This window comes from Thunnus albacares, chromosome 15 (genome assembly GCF_914725855.1).
Source record: "Thunnus albacares chromosome 15, fThuAlb1.1, whole genome shotgun sequence".
Taxonomy (NCBI): domain Eukaryota; kingdom Metazoa; phylum Chordata; class Actinopteri; order Scombriformes; family Scombridae; genus Thunnus; species Thunnus albacares.
Window position 1 is genome coordinate 14,389,972 of NC_058120.1, and position 23,987 is coordinate 14,413,958.

Here is a 23,987-nt window from a genome sequence, read left to right on the forward strand (position 1 = left end):
GTGTATCTCCTGGTGCACGTTGCCTGTTTAAGGGTTAAGACAGACCTAAAAATTGTGAACCCGTCTTTTAAGTAAAAACTTGAAATAGACTTCATTCATTATTATTAGATACTCATTTCACATTTTAATGAAGGTTATTTAGTAATTATAATACAATTCTTCATTATGTAATTCAAACATGGATGTAAAAGCTCTCATAATAACATCCATGAAGATTCAAACGGCTGCGCACTACTCCACCGGAAGTTACGTGTTTGTTTTCGAAGTACGTCACATAATTCCAGCCAAAGGCGGCAGTAATGAGACATTTGAAATTTGCGGGCTAGCTAGCGAGCTAGCTGCTAGCATGCGTCTCCGATAACATATTAATCTTTCTTTTTTTCTTTTTCCCGATAACTATGGCGTCGTTTCTTAATTTATCGCAACACGTAAACACTCGGTATGAATCTCCGGCCAAGGTGTTCGCCAAACTGAAATCTAAAGTGCAGCGAGAAGCGAAGGAGGGCATCTGTACAGGCAGGGATCCGCTGTTTAACGTTAGAGAGAAACATGGAGCAGACTTTAATTCGCCCAGGAGGAGAACAGAGAGCACCTGGATGCCCGATGAGCTCAAGGAGAATCAGAGGTTTGGTTCTTATCGCAATGAAGCGGAGGCCTTGACACTCTCGCCCATAACCAGTCCTCAGAAAAGCATCGGTTATTCATATTTCAAGCCTGTTGTGGAATTGCCACCTGTGACTGACATGGGACATGCTCTGCAGTCAAGAAATCAACATTCACCAACAAAGAGAGCTTTCCTGGAGTCAACAGATGTGTTTCATCCTCTGGTCAATGGTTTCACTGGGACCAGCAGGACTCCAGTGAAGAAACTGCCAGTAGAAAAAGGCTGTGGAAACTGGATGTCTGAGGAGGAATGTGCTCCTCTGGAGAAAGTGATGTCTCCAGGCAAGATGTTTTCCCCCATGAGGAAGAGTTTAAGGAAGAGAAAATGGGGGCAACAAGAGATGAACAAAGTAAGCAGCAGCACAAAGGAGGTCTGCAATGAAGTCATAGGTCAGCGGAGGGCAAGGAAAAGCTCTGCTGCTCTCAGTGAGGATGGCACTCACAACAACATCTGCGCGGAGGATTTGGGTACTGTCAGAGGATGTTCATTACTTGCTGAGCAATCAGAGATGAACCAAATCACCCATGAACCCACGTTTGCACAGCCGAGATCCATCGCACAAACATGTGAGAGATTATTGCAGCTTTGAACTCAGTGACACTCTTTCTTGTTTCATCTGTACTGGGAACAAATTGGCTTGATGTTTATGGCTTTGCTGTTTTGAATAGGGTGCAGAGACGCTTTGGATAGAATTCCTCCGATGTCTCCTGCCAAGATGTTTGCTTGGATGAAGGAGAGGGAGAACGAGCAAGAGCAGCAGGAAGTTCATAAAGTCAGCAGCAGCACAAGGGAACTCGTGGATGTGGGTGAGTGTATTATGAAGTGGAGTCCGACCCAGCAAAGACAAAACATGTACATGGGCCATAAAGTTTAGTTTAAGCTGTGTATGTACAGTCTTTGTTGCCCACAAAATCAAATTCTCTGTCTTGTTTTTTAAGTCAAGGCTCCCAAGTGTATTTTATTGTTTATATTTTTGGTTCTGGTTATACCTTACATTTTTCCCACAGGTCATTATCATCAGTCCGGAGACACGCCGCTCTCCACAGCTGACATTACAAGTGAGACGGAGGATGCTGCCTCCAGAGGTGTTTCAGAAAGTGTGAGTCCAGTCAACCGGTCCAGATTAGAGTCAGCTGACAGCCGGTCAGAAACAGAACCATCTGAAATCCCAGCCCCTGCTGTGCCTTCACAACCTGTTTTGTTCGAAGATTCACTTGTACTCAATTCGCCACGGATCTCCATCCCGAAGAAAAACAAGGCTATGTTTAAGCACAACAAATGGTCCCAGCAGACAACATTCCCCACCGTGAGTAGAAGTTTGTTTAATGAAGAATACATCTTTAATAAACATTTAATTATTGTTTTCTCTTGGAGGATTTTGTCTGTTGTTCCTTACTAGGCTTGTGTTTTTGTCTCTGGCAGGAGAGTGTGATTCATCTTACAAAGTGGTTCTTGAGGAGTAATCGAAGGGGCCTGTTTGTTGATGGACTCTGCAAGTAAGACATGATATGATTTTAATATTCAGCCCATTGTGAATGTTTCAAAAGTTTCTGTAAAGAACACAAAGTAATCAAAGCTCATTATAGTTAATTTTGTAATTGCTTCTATGATACAGACATGTTTGGATTCCAGATTTTTCTTTGTTTGGTGTGATGTGAAAACTAGGATTTTTTTTTTTTATTTCTTCTTCTACTCAGGGAGAGCAACGTACCATGGAACAGCAACATAATTATGGAGAGAGTTTCTAACACTGTACTGAAGACTGTCTCCGGCAGGGTTTACATCTTGGTTGGCAAGATGCAGTGGGTTGCGGACCCTGGTAAGCTGGTTTGGCACTTATTCAGAATCTTTAAGGGTCTATAATTTCCATTTATGATATATGTAACATAGGCCAATACAACTGTAATGATTACATGGACTAATATGCTTTCTTGGTATTTAACTCTATCACCTTTTCCTGCAGAGTTTCCCAAGTGGTTTTTGAAGGAGTTCGCCAAAGGTTTCCCTCCGAACTGGAAGGAGCTTTATGAGAAGTTTCGGTCAGAGTCAAGAAAGTAAGACACATGACTGCTTTTGCTGAGAATGCTGAATATAATGCATAAAATGAAAAGACTGTTGCATGATAACCATATCTGCAAATAGGTAGGTCATTCAAATGATGATTTCTGAAGAGCTGGATTTTGTTTTGATGTAGCAATTCCAACAGGGAAACAGAAAGGAACCGTGAAGGGAGAAGCATTGTGGCTAAGACAACATCTAAGAGTTCTGCACGCAACTGTAGTGTGAAAAAGCACAAGCAAAAACCTTTCAAGACACGTAAGTGCAAGAAAAAAGCTCCAGAAGTAGATTAAAGCAGCAATAAATGCACTGCACAGGAGTATTCAAGGACAGCAGCTTTGTTTACCCTGCATGTTCATTCTCTCTTCTGCAGCTGATTCCTGTCCTCCTGCCTCCTCCTCCACTTCTACAAAAGTGTCTCGGAGTGGTCGGGTGATCAAGCCACCTCTGGAGTATTGGAAAGGAGGAAGAGTCATTCTGGATGCGCACATGAATGTTACCATCTACGAAGGTTACGATACCTCCATCTGCCAACCTGTAAGCACCCAACATTTAGCTCATATGGGTTACTTAAAGGTGTACCATGCAGGATTTTCCTAAAAAAACAATGTATAGACTCATGCCAAAGTAATCCCTCTCAATCATCACTTATTCTGACCCACTAGAAGTGTGCGGCAGTGTATTTATATACATAGACCCAGCCCTCTGCCTGAATTTTCTGTTTTTTTTATTATTATTATTATTATTATTATTATTTTGCTGTGTTCGGGATGTTTCTGGGTTGCAACCTTTGGGCAGTGGGTGTGTAGCCCCCAGCCAGTAACAGTGCACAGGGTGTGAGTGTATAAGAACATAGTGCCCAGGTGCCAGATCATAAGCACGCATCCAAAAGGAAGCTATGAAAATGGCAGACACAGCACTGATGTTCTGCTTGCTCAACAGTTGTTTGATAAATTGCTCGTACTGTCTCCCTTACTGCCGGATTTTGTTGCACTTAGGGCAGCGAGCAGCCATGGTCGACTCAAGTAAAGTCCGTTCCATTCTGTCCGCTGTGGACTCTATGCGCTGCAGCAGACTGCTGTCTGTTCTTTGTGTGCGTGTGCAGGTGTGTGGCTCAGCACCACCCTCGTGCAGACAGGCACACAGAGCAGAGGAGAGAGACATTGAGCCACATTTATAAAGATCCTGAAGATGTTTTTGTCTTTGAGGGCTGCAGTTTTGCAGTTGATAGTCCTGATTATAATGAATGTCATTATGAGTTATTTTATATCTCGCAGGAAGTCAATACAACGGTGTGTGCAAGTTCACAGAAACCTGCCCGAGTGCTCTGCAGTGAAGGTAAATATAAGCAGCATAAAGGTGCTATGGCTTTGATATTATGGGATTAGCTGTGATTTGCATGCTGACAAACTCTGTTTGTTTCTAGGCAGTAAACAATATGAGTCAACCAGTGACGGTGAGATGCCTGTACCACTGAGAAGAGTCAAACCTCCACTCCGCAAACGTCACAGAGCCAAGGTTAACCCAGAAGAGAAGCCCTCCAGTGCAGCTGAACCTCCTGTGGAGACACTGAACCATTACATTAGCAGCCCTGAGGAATGGTCTGGCAATATAAGAAGGTCCAGCCGAAAAAAGCCTTCAACATGGAAGTCCAAAAAAGAGACGCACGACACCAACAGGCCTTCAGTGAGAGGCTTGAGGAAGAATCCGCCCTCAGAATCTCCCGCGTCTCATAATAAAGTATCACAGCGTCTTGAGACGTCGTCATCAAATGATGAATTTACTGACAAGAGAAAGAAGCGGGACAAAGGGGCGCAGAGGAAGAGGGGTGGGAAGGCTGTTAACAAGTCACAGCCAAACCGTATGTCTTTACGGAGTCAGTCCTCAGAGGAGAGTGAGAAGGAACTGAGGAAGACAACCAGGGTAACAAAACAGAAACAGAACAAAACATCACCACCCATAAAGCCTTTGCCTAAGTCGACACAATCTAGCAAGAAACACAAGGGACACAAAGTGATTCCACAAGAGCAAGATGAAGACGAGTGGACAGAAGCAGAACTTATAAAACTACAACAGTAAGTGTCATATTCCCGCAGGATGAGAAAGTTGCTTTTGGGAGGAATAGAGTAATATATTTTTGTATCCTAACCTCATGGCTCAGTGCAGTAAATATCTATGTGTGCGTCTTTCTACGTTTGTGTTCTCCAGGGCCGTGTCCTGCTATCCCAAGCATATGGCAGGTTACTGGGCAAAGGTGGCAAGGATGGTGGGAACACGTTCTGCAGAGGAGTGCCACAACCAGCACACATCGCAGGGAAACTCCCAGACTCCTGCCAAGACAGCAAAGAAAACCAGAAAGGAGAATGTGGAAGCACCAAAAAAGTCAGGTAATGAAAAGTCATGCATGTAAATATAAAGATGGTGCACACAAGAATGCAGGAACACCTTACAATTTAGTACAATTCAATACAACATCATTATGAGCTAGTCTTAAAATGTACCTTAGAGTCACATCATCATCATTCTGATTAAACAATGTTTTCAAAGCGATTATTCTTGTGGGGGATATAATATTGTGTTGTATTATATTGTACCTTTTTAATGAGACCTACAGAATAATTGCATGTAGTAAGAAGGTGTTGACTTGTTCTCTGACCCTACAACTAAAATGATAAAAGACTGAAATTATCAAAATGTTTATGGAAAAAAAATGGGCACAGTTAGCTGCTGAGATTTTGACAAGATATGAATCTACATATGTCTAGCTCCAGACTGTCCCTTGATATCTGCCGGCGTGGGAACCTTTAAGAGAAAGCAACAGGTGCGTCAGTTCTTGGAGGCCATGCCCAGAGACGATGTAGAGGACGTTTTCAGCTCGGCATACATGCAGAATAAACGGTTTGAGGTTTGTCTCTATCTAAGTTTTAGTATTTCTTTGCGAGGAGTCCCTGTTTTGTGATTTTGGCACTATAAAAGATGAGTGATGTGTCCTTCTTGATGGATAGATCCCCTCCATGTGTCTGAGTGAAGACCATGACATCGCATTGTCAGACCTGGAGCCCGTGACCCCCATGTCGACACGTCTCCTCGAAGCGAAGACTCCTCAGTGTCTACATATCACTCCTGGCATGATGGGTTCTCCAAGCAGGTGACTTTTGTATTCTAGCTTATCCAATTTTCAGATACTAACAGGAAGAGTCGTATTCAGTTTCCATCCAAATGTCAGCTTTCTTTGTATGTTTTGGAAGGAGCTTGTTAGGTGGCAAAACTGACTCATCTTGTTCTTGATTTCAAGGAACAATGGTGACAAGTATGTCTATCAACTCCAGAAGAGGATGAAAAAAAATCAGTTCAATGTCAACAAACAAGCTTTGTCTTCAAAGGTACCAGTTGCATATCTAAATTCAAATCTAAATTCTTGTGGTTTAAAAAAACATACAAACCAAAACTTAATGTGTACAGACTACAATTGGCTTTTTTGTTTCTTTCAGAGCTTCACACCCACGCCAACGATGAAACGAAAAATGAGAAGATGTGGAAACACAGGTAGGTTTCCTAAGAATTGCGCTGATCGTGAATTAACACCTACACACTACATCTTAAAATAACACTGTTGAAGTAAATGCCACAATGCCTGGTTTTTGTTGAAACTGTTTTATTGATGTTCATTGAGGGTGTTTTTATTTACTGAATGATTATTACATTGTAAAGTGTCAGGTATGTCGCTCTATGTAGACGGAATTCTGACATGAATGTCTTTTGTTGGACAGATTTCAAAAGTTGTAATTAAAACCTGTTACAGCAACACCTTCTTTGTAACATGTTGCTTCCATGTCAAACCATTTCTTTCATTTTTTCTCACTAGAAAACGATACCTTTGTTGTCTGGGAGATGTTCCCAGACCAAGAGCCTGAAAGTGGAGAGGAAGAGGACTTTTACTTCTCAGACAATGACTGATTGGAGTCAGAGCTGAAATGTCATGATTTTTTTAAAAAAAATCTTAAGTTGTTAACTTGAATTGAAATCAGTGGAAACGAGCAGAGATGTGACTTTTTCTCTTGTTTAACTAATCAAATGTGGACAATAAAAAGTTACAGTTGCTCTCCCCTGTCTTTCACATGTGAATGTGAAATGTGGGGTGATTTATGTCTAATGTGTTAACTCAGGATCTCAAGTCAGTGTGACAAACACACACTGGCCCAACTGATTGGTTTGAGCTTTTTAAACAGAACATCAAAATGTGTAAAAAATTGTTTCAAAATAGTTTCTGTTATAAGACGTGTAAGATGCTGTTAAAGACTTATGCTGCTGTCTTCTAGTATGTCTCTATAAATACATTTTTTGTTCAAAGTCCTAGTCTTGAGTCTTTTGTAATGATCTTTTTAATAAACATTCTTTAATTCTTAGTTATGGTTTATTTCTATATATTATACATTTAGATTTTACAGTTATTTAAGGCAGAGCTTTCCAACCTTCTTGTCTTGTGACTCCTAAACAGTTAACCTATGACCCCTCATCACAGGCTACTGTCAAACTGTGGACATGAACTGTGAGAAGGATTTTTCTTTCCCGGATTGTTTAAAGTTTTCAGAGACTTGAAAAGGATAAAGTTTCCAGTATTTCTTGAGAGAAAAGCAAAAATTTGAGGAAAGTAAGATATTCAAAACAACCTTTTTTCCCTTTCTTTTCTTACCCATTTAACCATCATGTGAACCCTCAGATTTATGGGCCTAATGATATTGGAGATCCAGAACTGCATTTGCCTCAACCTTCCAACTCTACATCTTACTAATGTATATACTATGTCAACCGTCTGACATCACCCACAACTTGTTGCAGTAAGCTTAACAATATATTTAGAAGTGATAGTAATACAGGAAAAGTGTGTGTGATGTTTATGTGTCCTGTGTTAATACCTAAACATATCTCTGCTTTCACTAGTGATGATTTAGTAGAGACTTATTGTTATTTAGGCCCCTGCACTTCTAGACAACAGATATTCCATTGTCTTATAAGGTTATTATACCAGCATATAAGTGTAAGGAAATGATAACGCATCAATCAGATCTGAGTACCTGTCCTACAGGTGTCATGCCTGCATTTTTGGCCCTGCTCTGTGGTGCATCTGGAGGATACTCCTCCTCACCCACAGGTTGGACCAGGAACTCACCCATCTCTGGGAGAGAGATCTGAGAGAGTCACATTTATCCTTTATTGTGGGACGTCCCTACAGGTAGATTTGAAACTCAAACACATAACCATCACTGCATATGAGCCGGATCACACATTTTTCTCTATAATGGCTGGCTCTGACATTTAAAAATCCCCTGCAGACATGTTTGAAGACATAAAAATACTCTGATTTGACTAATTAGTGTCTGACATTGTTTCTGTACACAAACCCTTAAAATGACATTTCCTATCTCATTGAAAATACAGAACCAATGAATATGCAAATATTTTGAACTGAAAAAGTAGAACTGCTGGACAGAAAAAGTTTCCACTTTCAGCAGATTAATGTGAAAACAGCCTTCTAGTATCAAACTGCACAGTGAAGCTCAAACATCCAACTGTAGGAACAAGAAGAAAAACACATTTTAGACTAAATGCTTTGGAAAAGGAAGAAAAAAAGTATATAAAAACTTTAAGGTGGTAGAATACATCAGAAATTGAGTCTTTTAGGCCTGTGTGAATGCATTATTAGGGGTTATACCATCCTTGAATAACAGAATTCGTTGTTTAGCTGATCACGTGAACGCATGTCACGTGACTCCTGCGTCTGTAACCGCCCGCCCAGCAGCAGACACAACAGCTGACTGGAGACTTCTGCAACAGCCGAGGACATGATGAACACGCTGTGAGTGTTTGTAAACGAGTCCAAAGTTATTATTTTTTTCTTCAGATAACGTTAATTTATTTTATCTCGAACGTAGCACAGCTCGTGTTTCATGTGTTTCACCTTTGTAACGACTTAGCTTCCTGCTAACATAGCAGGTGAAAGCTGCTGCTGTGACTTAGCAAACACTTCCATGTGTGTGTTTACACGCGTTTTATTTGACCTACTTAGCTAGTCAGTCACATTTAGACTTTGTTTTGTTGACCCTGAGATAATACACTGACGTAAGGGTCTGTTTTTAATATTTCTCGGCTACATTTGTTCGTACGAACCTCTGAAATGTCTTCTTTTATGTTTTGTTTCTCCTCCCAGCAGGCTGACCTTCTTCATCCCCTTGCTATCCAGCTCGTTGGTCTGGAGTGGATACCTGGAATATAATCAAGATGTCTTGTGAGAATAATTATTTTAAAAGCCATTTCCATTATCTCTGTGTCACTTAAATCGTAGTTAAAACCAATCTTGACTGCCAAACACTGCAGTGAAAGCCTAAATCAGAGGTCTTGAATAAGATGTGTACATAGTTTATTTTGGAAACTGCCTGTTTTTGTATTTACAGTATTATTACTGCTCTCAGTATGTGAGGATTTAGTTCTGATTTGCACATAAAGTAGGGTTTAATAAGACCCAAAGGTTCAAATCTGCTGCGCAGTTAGTTGTGAAAAAGTAAACATTAGTGCAGATTTGATAAAGTTTAACATTTTTTGTGTCTAGGACCTGTAATGTCTTCCATCAAATGTGTGGCTGCTGTTTTTGGACTATATGGAAACCTTGTAAAGATCTCAAGAAATGCAGGACAGAGTGAAATTCTTGACTAATACATTAACTTGGTCGGTCAAATTACTGTGAGGTTTCCAAAACTTAATAAATACAGTTTAAATTCTACATGTTGGTTAGCGGCTGTATATTCAGTTTCTGTAGAGACAAAGAACGTTTTCATAGTCTCTTTTAGTAAAAGGATAATAAAATGTTTTTGCTCTTTTCCTCAGGACACCAGAGGACTGGACTCATGTTGGTCGAGTCAAGCCAACAGAGGAGCTGGAGCTGACCTTTGCCCTCAAGCAGCAGAACGTCGACCTGCTGGAGGAAACACTCAGACTTGTGTCAGACCCCGACTCAGCTCAATATGGTAGGACTGTGTCAGATTACTGCTGGTTGTCCTCAAGCGACCCAAAAAATCTGCATACACTTGCTTTGATAAGCTTTACAGCAGTGCTTGTAATGTATTCAAATGTATTTCTTTTTATGGCCTTTATAGTGAGCAGAATATCACAGGGGGTATAAAAATAACCGCCCTGGTCTGACCTGACAGTTTAAAAAAACAGCTCTCATCTGATAAAACAGGAGCCTTTTCTCAACTTTGACCTCTTTCTCTCCTACAAACAGACCCTTCGTTACCTCACTGCTTCATATAATGTAGTTATGTAGTGACAGAAGCCTGTTTTGTCCCCTGCAGGTAAACACCTCCACCTGGAGGAAGTAGCCTCCCTCGTGCGTCCGTCTGAACTGACCCAGAAGGTGGTGCGTCACTGGCTGCAGAGTCATGGCATTACAAACTGCCAGACTGTTATTACTCACGATTTTTTACAGTGCACCATGACTGCAAAGTAAGCATATCTTTTTAAAGCAAAATTTGTTCTGCTTACTCAACAGTAATTTTCACTTGCTCTTGAAGTAAAGTCAGACAAAAAGGTACTTTTCTGCTTCAGTGTGTAAATCATGCGAAGGCCACACGGCTCTTATCTTGTGAGCCACTTCCTCTTTTCTGTGGTTAAACTCAAACTAACTTTGAGGGTAAGGTTTTTGTAATTTTATAAATCTGGCTCAAGGTTATTAGATGTCAAAAAAACTACACTGTTGGAGAGCATTTTTGGATTTGCATCAGTTTTGGATATAAGCTATGGGTTTCTCATATGCATAACTGGAATTTTGTGTTTGTTTTCCATAATGTGGGTGTGCATTTTCTTGACATTTAGGCTGATTGTTTTTGTTTGGATTGTGTATTAAGGGTCGCAGAGACGCTGCTTCCAGGTAGCAAATTCCATCGTTATGCCAGAGACGGCCATACTGTAGTGAGGTCTTCAGCTCCGTACTCTGTTCATGATGATATTCACCAGCATCTCGACTTTGGTAAGCACCTTTCCTTTAGCTGTCAACTGTTCATCTATCTTCTGCTGTATATTTGAACTAACTTGGGATGGGTTACTGTTTTTTTTTTTTCCCCCTGCTGCGACAGTTGGAGGGCTTCACCGCTTTCCTCCTAAAGGTCAGGACCCCAGCAAAGCCTCATCCGACAGGAAGCAAAAGCAGCCTGAGGCCGGGATACACCTGGGAGTGACTCCTGCCATCTTGAGGGCCCGCTATAACCTATCAGCAACTGATGTGGGAAAAGCTCAGAACAACAGCCAGGCTGTCGCTCAGGTGTGCCCCCTCTCACAGTATCAGTTCATGATGAAATGCTGCTATTATGTTTGTTAGCTCACACTAAAATCTCACTACAACTCAGTGTACTTTGTCACTATAGCTGGCTGTTTGCTCTTTTTTTAGTTCTTGGAGCAGTACTACAGCCCTGCAGACTTGGCTGAGTTCATGATGATGTTTGGTCGGAGCTTCCAGCATCTGTCTCAGGTGGACCGGGTTGTAGGTACCCAGGGAGCAGGAAAGGCCGGTCTGGAGGCCAGTCTGGATGTGGAGTACATCATGAGCACAGGGGCTAACGTCTCCACGTGGGTCTTCACTAATCCAGGTCTGTAGGAGAAAGTGAGGTTTAAGCTGTGTTTGTGTTTACATGTATAATGTCTCAACCCTTTCTATAAAATTAAAAATAGGAGAAAATAATTTTTTGTCTTTGTCATTTGCATAATTCATACAACATACAAGCATTAGATTAAAATGTTTACCTGCTGATCTTCTTGACAGCTGCATTAAACAGTTTCTGTGTTCTATTATTTTAATCATATTGAAAGATTAATAGGTTTGTACAAAAGTAAAATAGCATGATGTTAAAAGTAAACATATCAGTGAGAGGAGTTATTAAGGATATTATTTTGTGACTCACTGTCACATTCTGAAACAACATAGACACGCGCCCACTCACACTTCCTCATTGTTTTCCAGGTCGTCATGAGTCCCAGGAGCCTTTCCTCCAGTGGATGGTTCTGCTCAGCAACATGTCTGACCTGCCCTGGGTTCACACCATCAGCTACGGGGACGATGAGGACAGTCTTTCTACTGCCTACATGATGCGCATCAACACAGAGTTTATGAAGGCTGGCGTCAGGGGCATCTCTTTGCTCTTTGCTTCTGGTCAGTAATAGGAAGAAGTATGCAAAATTCATCGAGATAATGTGTACTTATAGAACACAAAGACATTCAAGAACATTCACAAAAAACACCTAATTCATATCGTATCAGCAAAATATGAATGTCAGAGAGCGAACACAGATTAAAGCCTTGATTGTCTACAGGAAAGCTTCAGCCTATTATCTTCAGATTATGATTTAGTTCCTAAAACTGAGGCGACTGAAACTCTGCGGTAGTTTTACCACTCCTATTAGTTAAGGTCTGTGACCTTTCACATTTGTCTGTTTTAGTTTTTAATGCATCTAGTCCAGTCAGTTAAAAACTAATCCCTTTTTTTAGTGGTGCAGAACTCAAAAAACTGTACTTATAATTATAATAAATGGGGAACAGTAAACTATAATTTTGTAACATCCTGTGAACCAGTGATGAAAACGAGACCCGCCTCGGTCTCTTTGGTAACATGTCAACTGACTTTGGCTTTGCTCCATTCTCATTGTTAGATTATTATCTCACTTGAAACATGAATACACCACTATTGTTTCAAATAAAACACCCATGATGGTATGGTGGCTCTGGAAAAAACGTGTTCATATGTGACCTTTTTTTCCGTGACTTACAACAACACATTAGAGGCTGACAGTAAAATATGCTGCATGTTACATAATTTTCAATCTCTCTGATCATGTTTATTATGTGTTACATCTTTATTTTTTATCTCTGATCTTGTTTCATGTTCAGGTGACAGTGGTGCTGGCTGTAAGCATTTGGGCAAAGGGCAAAACTCTTTCAGGCCCAGTTTTCCTGCCTCAAGGTAAAATTTGAACTTGTCTTTCTTCACTGCTACTAGACCTCTGAATGCATTTGTCTCATACATTATATTGGTGATAGGGGAATTAAACTGAATTCAAATGAATCAAAAACAAACTCCTTCATTTCCTAGTCTCAAAAAAGCACCAGAAGTCTAACGCCCTATGTCCTGCTCCTTGTTCTCAGCCCCTATGTGACTACAGTAGGAGGAACCTCATTCAAGAATCCGTTTAAAGTGACGTATGAAATTACAGATTACATCAGTGGAGGAGGCTTCAGCAACGTCTTCAAGATGCCAGACTATCAGGTAATCACATCAGGTCATTAATGTGCTTCTTGATGCTTAATTACTCAATGTAATTTAAGCAGAGTAATTGTTTTCCCACAGGTCAGTGCAGTGGACAGCTATCTGAAGACGGTAGCAACATCCCTCCCACCTCAGGTGTACTTCAATATCAGCGGCAGGGCCTATCCAGACATGGCTGCCCTGTCTGATAATTACTGGGTGGTCATCAACAGAGTGCCTGTCCCCTGGGTTTCAGGGACTTCGGTAAAATATTTCACACTTGATTTATAGTTTTTAGTGAATAGAGAATTGATGGTTTGACACAGTAGAATACAAATACAGGAGACATCTGTAACAAAGTACTTTTTATATGTAAAAACGACTAGTCAACTTTACAAAATCAATGTAAGATGAGCACAAAATGTGATGCAAAATATCATATCAAAAATATGTTCATAAGTCAATTGTTCAATCATTCAAAATATAATATTTTTGCTAGTCTATAGTCCTCAGGCAAGTTGTTACGGGATCTCAGAGCCCTGATGGAAAAGCCCTAGTTGTCTCCATTTTTCTCAACCTAGTTTTTAGGACAGTCAGTATGGCTCTGCTGGAGCAGGAGGTTAATGTAATAGGCTACACAAAGTTGTACATTTACAGGTAGAATACAGATGTCAACAGATATAGAACCATCAGCATTTCTGAGAGAATATATAGTTTTATTAAGCAATAATTGTTCTGAATCCTCACTTCATTGTGCAACATTACATTTCTTGATCTCCCCTCCAGGCGTCAACCCCGGTGGTTGGCGGCATGCTGTCTCTCATTAATGATCAGCGGCTGCTTAAGGGCCTGCCCGCCCTGGGCTTCCTCAACCCTCGTCTCTACAAGCTCAAGGGACAGGCTCTATTCGATGTAAGTCAATATTCTAGTATTTGCTCTTCGCTGGAGGAATGTTTTCCTTGTTTTATGATTTGTTTGATGTAGTGATCCGGTAGTGTTTCCAAAATCTTTTGGGAGTTATGTTCTTACTTTGGGGAGATTTAATTCTCTTCACTGATATTATTTACTTATGTGTAAGTGTAAAGTTTATATACAAGCGACAATTTCATGACCCAAGCCCAAGGAGTCAAATTGTTATCATTCTTGCATAGAAATTTGATTCTTTCTTTAGGCACCCGATACAAAAAAAACATGCAGTATTGTGCAACATTCTGCATGAAAGCCACAAGACAAACAATCTGGTTTTCAGGAAGTAGTAAGCTTGTACATTCAGTAAGGCATTTTTTGAAGAGGCAAGAAGAAAAGCTTCTGCAATACATTTCGTAGGCATGAAGTCTATGCATTCCTGTCTCCAGGTGACTGAAGGTTGTCACGAGGGCTGCCTGGACGAGCAAGTTCAGGGAGAGGGTTTCTGTGCTGCACCATTGTGGGATCCGGTGACCGGCTGGGGAACACCAAACTACCCTGAACTGCTGGCTGTGCTTCTGGCTGATTGACGGTCCCCAATTCCTGAAAGTTAAACAGTCAGGGCAGCTTCTACCCTGAGAGCAGGTATTAGACACATCCTGACCAGGCGCCGGATGCCGAAGGCAGGATGCTGACATGGAGGGAAAATGATGCCTACACTCTAAATTTATGCCTTTTTGTTTTATTCAGATGTTCGTTTGAGATTGAAACATTGCATTATTAACAGTCTGCAGGAATCTGTCATCATCTATTCTGTCCATTTAAGGATAAATTCTCTATCATACCAATTTTTTCCTCCAAAAGGCTTAAAACTTGTTCAAATATTTTTAGATCAGGGTTAGTGGTGGGATTTTTATTGCTTCACTGCAGTTGCCTATTTCTGCTGTTCACTGAATTTTATCTGACCCAGATTTTTCTGTGAATCTCTTACACATGAACTTGCAGGCAGATGGCTGTTAACAGTAATCTTGTGCTCTCAAATCATGCTGCTAACTATATAGCAATGAGAAGCGTGGATAAACTGGTTGCTATGCATACAACTTAAAATGATGCTGAAATACACACACCAATCACCTTAGATGTACACAAAGGTCTATTTGGATGTTTTATATACGCATGATTTATAAACGCAACGCTTTTGTTTTTGCTCTCATTTTTCATGAGTTTAAACAAAAGATCTAAGACTTTTTCTATGCACACAAATTTATTTAAGTCCGTGTTAGTGAGCACTTCACCTTTGCCAATATAGTCCATCCATCTCACAGGTGCGGCATGTCAAGATTCCGATTAAACAGTATCATTGTATCACAGGCGTGCCTTTGGCTAGGCACAATAAAAGGCCACCCTAATAAAATGTGCAGTTTATCAACACAGCGCCACGGATGTTGCAAGTTTTGAGGGAGTGTGCAATTGGCATGCTGACTGCAGGAATGTGAACCAGAGCTGTTGCCTGTGAATTGAATGTTCATTTCGCTACCATAAGCAGTCTCCAGTATTGTTTCCAAGAACTCAGCAGTTCATCCAATAGGCCTCACAACCGCGGACCACGTATAACCACGCCAGCCCAGGACCTCCACATCCGGCTTCCTCACCTGCAAGATTGTCTGAGACCAGCAACCTGACAACTGATCCAGCAGTTGGTTTGCAAAGCCAAAGAATTTCTGCACTAACTGTCAGAAACTGTTTCAGGGAAGTTCATCTGCGGGCTCGTTGTCCTCACCAGGGTCTTCACCTGACTGCAGTTTGTCGTCGTAACTGACTTGAGTGGGCAAATGCTCACCTTCAATGATGTCTGGCACTTTGGAGAAGTGTTCTCTTCATGGATGAATCCTGGTGTTCGCTGTACCGGGCAGATGGCGTGTATGGCGACATATGGGCAAGTGGTTTACTGATGTCAACGTTGTGAACAGAGTGCCCCATGGAGGCGGTGGGGTTATGGTTAGAGCAGACAAACTACACATGGGTGCATTTTATTGATGGCAATTTGAACACACAGAGATACCATGATGAGACCCTGAGGCCCATTGTCATGCCATTCATCCCCCGCCATCACCTCGTGTTGCAGCATGATGTGCACGGCCCCGTGTTGCAAGGATCTGTACACAATTCCTAGAGGCTGAAAACGTCCCAGTTCTTGCGTGGCCTGCATACTCACCAGACATGTCACGCATTGAGCTTGTTTGCTGTAGATCGGCGTGTACGACAGCTTGTTCCCATTCCTGCCAGTATCCAGTAAATTTGCACAGTCATTGAAGAGGAGTTGACCAACATTTTTCAGGGCCACAATCAACAACTTGATCAACTCTATGCAAAGGCGATGTGAACTTTTATTATGACCAACCCAAGGCACACTTGTGCGATAATCATGCATGAGTGCACTTCTGCAATCATATCTTGATCTGCCACACCTGTCAGGTGGATGGATTATCTTGGCAAAGGAGTGCTCGCTAACACGGAATGAAACAAATTTATGGGGAAAAAAACCCATTGAGGGTAATAATCCTTTTGTGTGCATTGACTAAAGAGATTTTATTTCAACTCATGAAAAATGGGAGCAAAAACAAAAGTGCTGCATTTATAGTTTTTTTCAGTATATTAAGACATTGCTACGTTAGATGTCAGTCAAAAATCTGCATACCGGATGCAACAATCTCCTCAGATGAAGGAAATTTAGCATTTAGCATGTCATTGGACATGTTTGGTTTGTTGTAAGATTTTGACATTATTCTGTTACGAAAGTCATTTCATTTAAAGACAAACATCTTCGCTTGCAACTCATTATTTGTAATAAAGCTAGAACATACTTTGTGGTTTAAGGTGGACAGGACCTGTAAAACTTGATTTTGAAGTTGGTTTGTTGCCGTTTGCTCTGTGGCTGTAAACCAACCAAATGCACTGTAGTAAAAAAATATGTGGGTTAAAAGTGATTCAGCAATTTTACCCACCAGCTTATTGTGTTTGCACTCGTTTTTATCTTTTGACCGTGTAAATCCTCAAATCAGTTACATTTAATGTGAGAGACTGCCTGTATTGTGTTGTTTGAGAAAATGTAATAAAGATGGATTTTTACTTTGAGATGTCACATGATTGTTCGAGATTATCCGGAGTTGAGAGGATGTGAAGCTGCAGTTTTCAGAAATAAGCCAAATGCTAAAGAGGTGAAGTGTTGTGATAAAGAAATATATTAGATTGAACAGCTGCTGTGTTGAAATAAGACTTAAATTATACTGTTACTAACAAAGATTAGCAAAAACTAACAGTTTAGATTGCATTCATGTTATTTAAAGTGAGACATTATAGTACAATATCTCAAACAGACAGCATTAGAACAAATCCTTTAATTTCCAATGCAAATCTGATGTTCCCTCCAAACTCTGTGTGATGTCTTGTGTGTCTCATGTCAGGCAGAAAATGACTTTGTTCAACTCACTGTTATACAATGTACAGTCAGATGTCATTTTCAAACCATAAGTTTCACTACTGGATACAATTACTGTATATGCTGAAGAATAAAAGAACCACAGTTTGTTACACTTCCTTGTTATTTTCCTATTTTACTAAAGAGGAAATGCGACATGAAATACTCTCCCAAACATCCATTATTAAACTGCTGGAGGCAATCTGAAATAGCAGTGACACATTCATTATTTAGCTGCAAAAATGCTTATTGATTTTCAAGAGAAAAATTAACTTTTAAAACCATATTTACATTGTCGTCAATGCTGCAGTAACCTGAATTGCTCCATTATTCAAGGTCTACAGAGCAGCCACAGGATTTGAGTTGTTTATGGCGTTGCTACTAAAACACCTGAATAACATTATAAACGTAACACACGTTATGTTTATAATATTTTAAGACAAGTTTTCATTGTTAAGACAAATGACACTTTTTTTTGTTTTGGGTAGTGCAAGGGGAAAAAAACATTTTAATTGTTGATCACTATTGAAAATCACATGGCTATTATCTACATAATTGTGATATTGCGTTGTACAAAATGAAAATATGCAAAGACCACCCAATTCCCCCTCGAAACACACTCACATGAAGGGGAAAGGGGGAGGAACTGTGAAATCTCTTCATACAGGGGCTACAGGGACTTTCTTACTACATACATTACCACAGAGCTTATGTCAAACAGTGTACAATATGCACACTTGGGGAGAGTACAAAATTGAAAAGGTGTCGTTGCTGAGGATCGATGCAAATTTGACTTCTATTGCAAAAACATTTTTTTATCTGGCTGTGTTAAGGTATAAATAAGTTTGTAGGTGCAGAACCATGAATTAACATCTTCACAAGAAGAAACCGTAAATTGTTCCATTCAGGTAGCGCCAAAGTAGGGTACAGTAGGAGGCCTGAGGGGGTCGGGGTTCTCACGAGTTTCTTGTTCAAACCTCCATACATATCGGAAAGTCTGTGAAAAGGTAATTTCTCTGTTTAAACCTTTTTTTCTAGAGACGATACAAAGGGGACTTCTTATCTCACAACAAAGCAGGCCACGGGACATTAATTGTCTGTCAAGGAGCGGAGATACAGCTCAAATCCTCCAGTGTATGCTCAACATTGTTGTTGTTGTTGTTGTTGTTCACCTGGTTCGGGGGTTGATTCACTGGTTGTTTTTAGCTTTTGCGTGTGTGAGGATGTGAGACTTCAGGTTGGTTGACTGAGCGAATTTCTTGTTGCAGCCATCAAAGGGGCACACATACGGGCGGTCTCCAGTGTGAATACGCACGTGTGTGCGCAAGTTAAAGTCCAGAGAGAACCGCTTGCCACAGCCCTCAAATGTGCACTGGAGACAAGAGAGATGGAGAATAGGGTTAACGCCACTGTATGTCTCAACTTGGCTCACAGATAAACTGATATCATTTTTCAACAGATGACAGAAAGGTTTGCATATACTGTATCTGCTCTGACACAAAGCCAAGTTCATGTTTCAGTATATCATCCAAAAATGAAGAAAATATGTGACATGAAGAGAAAAAAAGGAACCTACCTGGAAAGGTTTCTCTCCTGTGTGTACGAGTTGATGCCTCTTCAGTTTTGAACTCTCCACAAAGGCTTTTCCACACTCTGCGCAAACGTGCACGCGAGGCCCGTGGGTGTGCAAGTGCTTTCTCATTGCTGAGTTGTCCCTGAACATCTTGGTACATCCCTGAGGAGGAGAGAGGTGCAGGGTGAAGCTAATTACGCAGGGTATAATCACTTAACACGGTAGTTTTAGAAACTCAAGTCAGCAGAAAGTGCTGAAATTTTCCTCCAACCAATAAAATGAGTACAAGCGGTGTTTTGACAAAGGTAATATCAAAAGTGAAGAGATGACAGTAAGGTATCTTTTGAAAACCGTAACTGAAAACTGATTATGATGTAATGCAGGAAACACTACTCACTTTGTGTGGACAGGCTATCGTCCTGGGTGCGTCGTCTTCTTTTACTTTTCTTGGTTTCATTCTGTTTATAAAAATAAAAGTGGTCACATTCTTAGAAACTACAACTATCAACACTCCTGTTCCAGGAAAATACAAAAAATGTTTGCTTATAAAAACATTACATTTGGTTTAACATGTATGAGTAAAAGGTCAGATGACACTGTTATTTAAGTCCATATATTCAATACTGTAGTATTTGTATTTCACATTAAAAATGAGTGTGCAGAGTTGGTTTAATAACTGCATTATTTCTCAAACTTTTGCTTTTTAATAACGTTTTGTGAAGCAAGTACATTTTAGTTTTGAGAAGTGCTGTATGAGTAACATTGTTTTATATCTAACCACTGAATCTGACTCGCCATCATTCAGCCTGAGTGAACAACAACAACATCTGTGTCAACACTTACCGTGCAAACTCTGCCAGCTGTTTGGGGTCTGACAGGTCGATTCCTGGGATGCCTCCTGGAGGAAGCTTCTTCCCCGTCATGTACTCTGAATAATCTGGAGGCGAGTTTTCACCCGTGATTTGCTCTTCGTGGTCTATGTCTTTCTTGTCATCTGAGTGATGAGAGAGTCAGATAGTATGAAAGAGACGTCAATAATTAAAACAGTACCAGAACACATGCTATCATCTAATGCTACACTTTAATCACGTCACCTCCTTTTACTGTTTACTGCGTTTCATTTAGCTCTCTACTGTTACTAATTTATTACCAAAAGAAAAAAAATGAAAGAAAATTGCTTTTAGCAAGAATATCAGTTTTTTCATATAACAAAATACAGTCAAAACCAACTATAAACAGTGTCTATATACATACTACTGATGTAAATATAGTTATTTGAGGATATTGTTATTCAGTGGGGAGTTTTTAAAAATATATTTCACCATTTTGTAGCTATTACAGCGAAACAAGTGTACACAATTTTGTATTTGTACCCTTTTTTGGCAAATCTCCACATCAGTAAACAACTTTAAGGGGACGTGGTCTCACTGTTTACAAACGTGTACTTACTTTTCAAATATCCAGAAATACAACTGACAAATATTAAATTTAACAATGGAAATACATTTTAGGCAGTAGAGTTTAAATTTGTTTATGAACACCGCCTTTTAGATGTGTTTTGTTGATTTTGCTATTGGTTTTATTATCTTTCAATGTATTTTATTATTATTATTTATTGTTAGCTTTTGTGTGTTTTTTTAAACTTCTGCTTATTGTGGGTTTTGGTACATGTGTAGATACAATGACATGTATAATGTAAGTATATGTTGTACATTTACTAGTGCAAGGAAAGATTTTAAAAAAGAAACATTGTTAGCTTTATATTGTTTTTTTTTTTTTTTAAATTTTATGTAAAGCACTTTGTACCTTATTATTAAAAGTGCTATATAAATAACAGGTATTATTATTCTTTTAAACCCTGCAGATAACATTTTGTACAGTGGGATACAAATTAATTGGGGTATACCTCGTCTAAAATTGAGTTATGCTCTCCATAATTTAGACCAGTGCTGTGCAGCACTAAGTTAGTAGAAAACATAGGAATTACTTTTGATCACAGGATGCAGTCCGCTTGTAATTAAACTTTCTAAACAATTTAAACGGGTACGGTGCGTTCAAAGCCCCAGCACTGTAAAGTCTGAGGGGTTCCTGAAGGCACCACTGTTACCGTTGAACTGAACTGCGCCACAGCGGCCTAGCGGAGCCAGCTGCACTCGCTCCCACTCTCGCCGCCATCTTCGTCGGCCAAATAAACGCCATTTTTTCGGGCCGCCATACTTTCTCGACCGGGGAAATATGGCGGCGCCCATCGACACATAAAACATGGCTTCCCATAAAAACAAAAACATTTCAAATGGAGTTTAAGTGGCTCTTAGTCGGGAAAATAGTTTCAACTTTAGCGGAGGACAAGGCCCCAGCTGGGCCCGGTCACACGGCACACACGCTGAGAACAAAGCGACGGGCCAGCTTGCAGGAATTCACTCAGTTCACTCTCAACTTACCCGATGCCCACATAGTGACGGAAAACTCCCCCTCCAGAGTCTTTATCTGGACTTGTTTCTGTTCCCACTTTCTGCCCATTTCTCCTGAGCTCATGTAGCTCTTTTTGCCCGCTTTCTTCCCGCTTCCAGCTCTCTTCATCCGGCCCGTCGACGAGCTTTTCCCCGCAACAGTAACCAGAGTCTGTTCGATGTAGTCCTCCTCCACGGCGGGCACCGGGATGAGGATCTGGTCCTCGAAGCCGTCGTCTGTGTGCAGCTCGGAGTCATCCTCGCCCACAACCTCCTCTCTTGTCTGCACCAGAATCACCTCTTGGTGCGGGTGGATGGAGTTTGGATCGTCCGTGTCGAGCGGCTGTAAGGCGATCATCGGCTGGTGCTCTCCGTCGTCTCCAACAACTGTTGTCTCGATTGTCTCCACTTCGATTTCGTGCAGTTCCACTATTTCGGCTGGCATTTCTGACCCGTCCGTCTCTATGTACAGGGTATCCCCCGATGCCATGATTAATTTTGTATTTCCTCCTATCTAAATTGTATTTTTCCCCCACTCTTGCTTTCCCTCCTCTCTACTCTCTGCCGTCCTCCTCCCTCTTCGACAACAACTCTTCACTGCTCTCGTCGCCACTATGCTCTAGTTATGAAGTATCGCGTGATTTGGACCTACAAGTCCATTTAAACATTACCTGCAGCTTGTAAATTTTTTTTTTTAGCTTAAAGTCTCCCCTCCACTCAAAAAATGTGTTTTTCTTCTTGTTTCTACAGTTGGATGGTTGAGCTTTATTGCGCAAATGATGTATGTACAGAGTTTGACTTTAGAAGGCTGTTTTCACTTTCATCTTAAGCACTTAAGATGAATGTGTATAGGTTTTATGCAACCTTTTTGCGCTTTGATTCCATCTTTACATATATATGTATGTTTGTATGTTTTTGTGTGTGCATATATATATATATATTATTGCTTTTTATATTTTGTTATATTTTATCTATCTATCTATCTATCTATCTATCTATCTATCTATCTATCTATCTATCTATATATTTATTTATTTATTTGTACTGTTCTTCTGTAATGGAGGCTCCCAACCAAAGTATTCCACACAATTGTACTTGTATAACTGGAGTGACAATAAACATCTTGAATCTTAGTGGTTTGGTTCCACAGTACATTTCAGACATGCCATCAGTTTACAATCCCAGCTCTCAGGTCTGGTGAGATGACAGCATTTATGCATCTAAAGAAAGGAGCAGTTTGCCCGCTGATCTTACACTTGCTCCAAAACTGTTCTTTTAAAAGCAAACTAAAGACCTTCCTTTTCAGTCAAGCATTTTCTTAAATGAACACACCGTATTTGTACAGTATGCATGTATGTATGTGTGTGTATGTATGTGCACATTTTTTGCTGTTTCGTTTTTATGTAAAGCACTTTGAACTGCTTTTGCATGAGATGGTGCTATACAAATAAAATCTGAATACAATTGAATTTATTTGATGAAAGCTTAACGTTTCTCTGTGCTCATTGAAAATTTAATTTTAAGGGGTGTACGCCTATGGTGTGATGTGGAAACTTGAAACACTGAGAATGGACTTTACAGTGAAGTAGGAGACATATCGTGTCCAGCAGTTAAACTTTTGAAGTGAAATATATTTACATATTTATAGATTCTGAAGTTTTTAGTGAGAGAGAAGGAGTAGATGTCATTTCAAAGATTTTAACATGGTGATTATACTTTTTTTTTCTCAGAAAAACATATCAGACACACATTATTGTTCCAAGCAGAGTATTTTTGTATGTCTTAATACATGTCAGGATGGGATCTTTTACAATTATGGTCATGAAGAAATTGTGTTTGTTATCAGTTATTGATTAGAATAAAGAAAGTAACATTTTTCATCATAATAATCAGAATATGTATAAATGCTTCAAAACATTTTTGATAGCTGAAGTTACTGTAAATGAACCACTATTCTAAATCTTTACCACTTCTTAACTTCCTTATTTATACCATGTGATATGTAAGAGTTCAAACAGACCAATCAATCAATTATCAATTAATCTGCTGATTATTTTCTCAATTAATCATTTTGTCTAGAAAATATGAGAGGTAATAACAATAACAAAGGCATTAACATTTACAGTAATGTAAAAAAGAGAAAAGCAGATAATTCTCACATTTCAGAGGCTGGGATCAAGACATGCTTGGCATTTTTGCTTGAAAAAATGACTGAAACTCTTACCAGTCATTATGCTATCAAACAAATTAATACTGATTTCAAATTGTAATGATTAAAATTAATACGTCTCTAGTCTACACTTACTGTGTAATGTAAATCAAACTTAACAATGCGGATCTGCCCATCATATGGAAGGAACTGTGGGCTATTTATGGTTGAAAATACAACTTTCTGCTATGGTGTCATATATAATAATTCCATTGATGTTTAACAAGTTCATGTGTTACACAGTGATAAAGCAATCCTAAACATCTATATGAGATGCTGATGAACAGCTTACAGCAAAACGTTGCCAACAAACATTAAAAATTGTGGAAGTATGTTATCTGTACTGTGTTATCTTTTTTA

The 23,987-nt window shown here is 39.9% G+C and overlaps 3 protein-coding genes across 4 annotated transcripts; 2 read left to right on the forward strand and 1 right to left on the reverse strand.

Moving 5' to 3' along the window:
* Nucleotides 1–263: 263 nt before the first annotated feature.
* mis18bp1 (MIS18 binding protein 1) lies at nucleotides 264–7,128 on the forward strand. Its single transcript, XM_044375972.1, has 16 exons — nucleotides 264–1,230; nucleotides 1,333–1,470; nucleotides 1,672–1,970; nucleotides 2,087–2,160; nucleotides 2,362–2,483; nucleotides 2,628–2,718; nucleotides 2,859–2,980; nucleotides 3,096–3,259; nucleotides 4,000–4,060; nucleotides 4,149–4,797; nucleotides 4,931–5,109; nucleotides 5,488–5,627; nucleotides 5,728–5,870; nucleotides 6,018–6,105; nucleotides 6,214–6,268; nucleotides 6,588–7,128. Exons 1-16 carry the CDS (start codon nucleotides 399–401, stop codon nucleotides 6,677–6,679), a joined length of 3,249 nt encoding a protein of 1,082 aa, XP_044231907.1. The 5' UTR covers nucleotides 264–398; the 3' UTR covers nucleotides 6,680–7,128.
* Nucleotides 7,129–8,487: 1,359 nt separating this feature from the next.
* Nucleotides 8,488–17,052, forward strand: tpp1 (tripeptidyl peptidase I). Of its 2 annotated transcripts, none has more exons than XM_044374165.1 (13): nucleotides 8,488–8,579; nucleotides 8,931–9,008; nucleotides 9,605–9,744; nucleotides 10,072–10,222; nucleotides 10,624–10,745; nucleotides 10,852–11,036; nucleotides 11,163–11,361; nucleotides 11,733–11,921; nucleotides 12,657–12,729; nucleotides 12,912–13,032; nucleotides 13,114–13,275; nucleotides 13,798–13,923; nucleotides 14,367–17,052. In XM_044374165.1, the coding sequence occupies exons 1-13, from the start codon at nucleotides 8,566–8,568 to the stop codon at nucleotides 14,505–14,507; spliced, it is 1,701 nt and encodes a 566-aa protein (XP_044230100.1). In that variant the 5' UTR covers nucleotides 8,488–8,565; the 3' UTR covers nucleotides 14,508–17,052. The 2 variants fall into 2 exon arrangements, with proteins under 2 accessions (XP_044230100.1, XP_044230102.1); XM_044374167.1 differs by having other exon boundaries at nucleotides 8,493–8,579; nucleotides 8,934–9,008.
* Nucleotides 17,053–17,883: 831 nt separating this feature from the next.
* Nucleotides 17,884–22,038, reverse strand: yy1a (YY1 transcription factor a). Its single transcript, XM_044374168.1, has 5 exons — nucleotides 21,410–22,038; nucleotides 19,812–19,962; nucleotides 19,366–19,426; nucleotides 18,972–19,130; nucleotides 17,884–18,767 (listed from the first exon to the last, which is right to left on the reverse strand). Exons 1-5 carry the CDS (start codon nucleotides 21,906–21,908, stop codon nucleotides 18,585–18,587), a joined length of 1,053 nt encoding a protein of 350 aa, XP_044230103.1. The 5' UTR covers nucleotides 21,909–22,038; the 3' UTR covers nucleotides 17,884–18,584.
* Nucleotides 22,039–23,987: the final 1,949 nt, after the last annotated feature.